The sequence below is a fragment of the Octodon degus genome, unplaced genomic scaffold (assembly GCF_000260255.1).
Source record: "Octodon degus isolate 3935 unplaced genomic scaffold, OctDeg1.0 scaffold00007, whole genome shotgun sequence".
Lineage (NCBI taxonomy): Eukaryota > Metazoa > Chordata > Mammalia > Rodentia > Octodontidae > Octodon > Octodon degus.
This window is the reverse complement of record NW_004524583.1, coordinates 28502181-28504180: the sequence shown is the minus strand read 5'-3', so window position 1 is coordinate 28504180 and position 2000 is coordinate 28502181. Positions and strand designations below refer to the sequence as shown.

The following is a 2000-nucleotide window of genomic DNA, read 5'->3' as shown; positions in this document are numbered from 1 at the left end:
CCAGCCCCGCCCCCTGGTGGGCTGAACTGGCCACACACACACAAAATAAATAAATTAATTAATTTAAAAAAAATAGTAAAGTATCTGAGTTTATGAAAAGGAAAATCTGATAGGAGTGACTAAAAGTATAATATAATTAAATATTTAACTTGTAGATAAGTTGGAATGAATGATGTGGAGTCTTTGTGAGATGGCATTCTTCAAAAATAAAAATGGAGAAATACCATCTTCATGTAAGATTTGTAAATTTGCAACATGATTTGTTTTTTACAGTATTAATCTGATTTGCTGGACATTGAGCATTAACTCTCTCTTGATGGTGGAACATTTTTTCCCATTGATGTGTTCTTCCTGTATCCCTTAAAAAGCAACCCATAAGGTCTAGAGGTTGGGAAAAATAGGTTAGTGTGATATTTGAGATAAGCAAGTAAAGCTGAGGACCTAAACTTAGGCATTGAAGATAAGGGATTAATTTCTGGATTATGGAAGACATGAAGTCTTAGAAGTTGGATTTGGTAATGGAAAAATTAATTTTATTTGTGTGAAAGGATTGTGTGTAGAGGGATGGGCAAAAGAGAATGTTCAAGAAGGACCCCAAATTTTTTTTGTAGGGCCACTTAGCTGAGGAAGAAGCCCTGTTTCCAGACACCACAATAAATGATGAATGTAAGGGTGTGTGAGGGGGGCTATGCTACAAGAAGAATTGGAGGGGGCTCAGCTTACAGGGCAGGTTGTAATGCTTTTTAAGGACAATGTGTTTGTGTTGGTTATAAGAACTTTTAAACATGATGTTGAAAGTGAAGAAGTGTATAAAGATTAGTTTAATCCTAATGAGGCAAACTCTTATCCTTAAATTAAGGTTGATAATGTCTTTTTAAAATTTATTTTATTTTTTAAAATAATTTTATTGAGAAACAAATAGCAATGAGACAGTTTCAAAACCAATTAGTAGGACAGTTTCAATAATTAATAAAGTTGATAATGTCATTTTGTCAACTCTACATACCTTTTCAGTGAAGTTAAGAGACACTAACAATGTAGCTAACTTGAATTTTCTCACACTAGGGAGATAATACAATGTTTGCACATGTGAGTCTGATTTATTTCACTTGCGAGTATGGTGTCAAATTGCATCCATTTGTAAAAGCCTCATAATAGCTTTAAAATAGCAGTCTTAATAAGGATCATTTTCCTAAATTTCAAATGTGTTTAGAACCCTAAACATTTTGTTGTAGTTTTAAACTAGTTTTACCACATATGAACTTGAGAGAATTAAACTATTTTGGTCTCTTCCTTCCTTCCTTCCTTCCTTCCTTCCTTCCTTCCTTCCTTCCTTCCTTCCTAGCCCAATAAAGATGTTGTGGAACAAATGGAAAAATGGTAAGAGCTTAAATTTTTCTTTATTTTGATGACTTATTTCTACCAAATTTGAGAAAACAGAATTATTAACTACATTAGACTAGATTCTTAAAATCATTCTTTTTTTCTCTTTCTTTTCTTTGTAATAGAAGATAATCTGGTATGCCATTAGCTAGATTACATGGTCGTTTGTGGGTATCGTGCAGGGCACTGATTTCCTTGTTTAGGACAGCATGTAAGTATGGACTGCTTGAGCACATTAGCTACTGATGAGGAGGGGGAAGTATTTCTAGAACACGATCAAAGATCTTTTAGGTCTTTCTAGAATTAAAAGTTTATAGGAATATTGGACAAAAGGATTGATTGATCCATGTATTTAAGGATGATATAACTTTCCTTGAAAGCTTGTACATATATTTTAAATTTATAATTTCAGCATTCAAGAAAAAAGTGAGAAGTTAAAGACTGTAGAAGAATTACTTGAAACTGGACTTATTCAGGTGGCCACGAAAGAGGAGGAACTGAATGTAAAGATTTTTGTAGATTTGTTTTTGTTGTCCTTATTCTTTGAACATGAAGGGATTTTACTGAAATTGTGTAAGGTTTTCTTCTCTTTCTTTTTCTCTCTCCCCTCCCCTCCC

General features: G+C 33.2%; 1 protein-coding gene across 1 annotated transcript in view; it reads left to right on the top strand.

Moving 5' to 3' along the window:
- Nucleotides 1-2000, top strand: part of Ktn1 (kinectin 1) — a 114447-nt gene that overhangs the window by 54929 nt on the left and 57518 nt on the right. The window contains exons 18-19 of the mRNA XM_023701724.1: nucleotides 1346-1380; nucleotides 1796-1886. Coding sequence (XP_023557492.1) covers nucleotides 1346-1380; nucleotides 1796-1886 — 126 coding nt within the window. The remainder of the gene's footprint in view (nucleotides 1-1345; nucleotides 1381-1795; nucleotides 1887-2000) is intronic.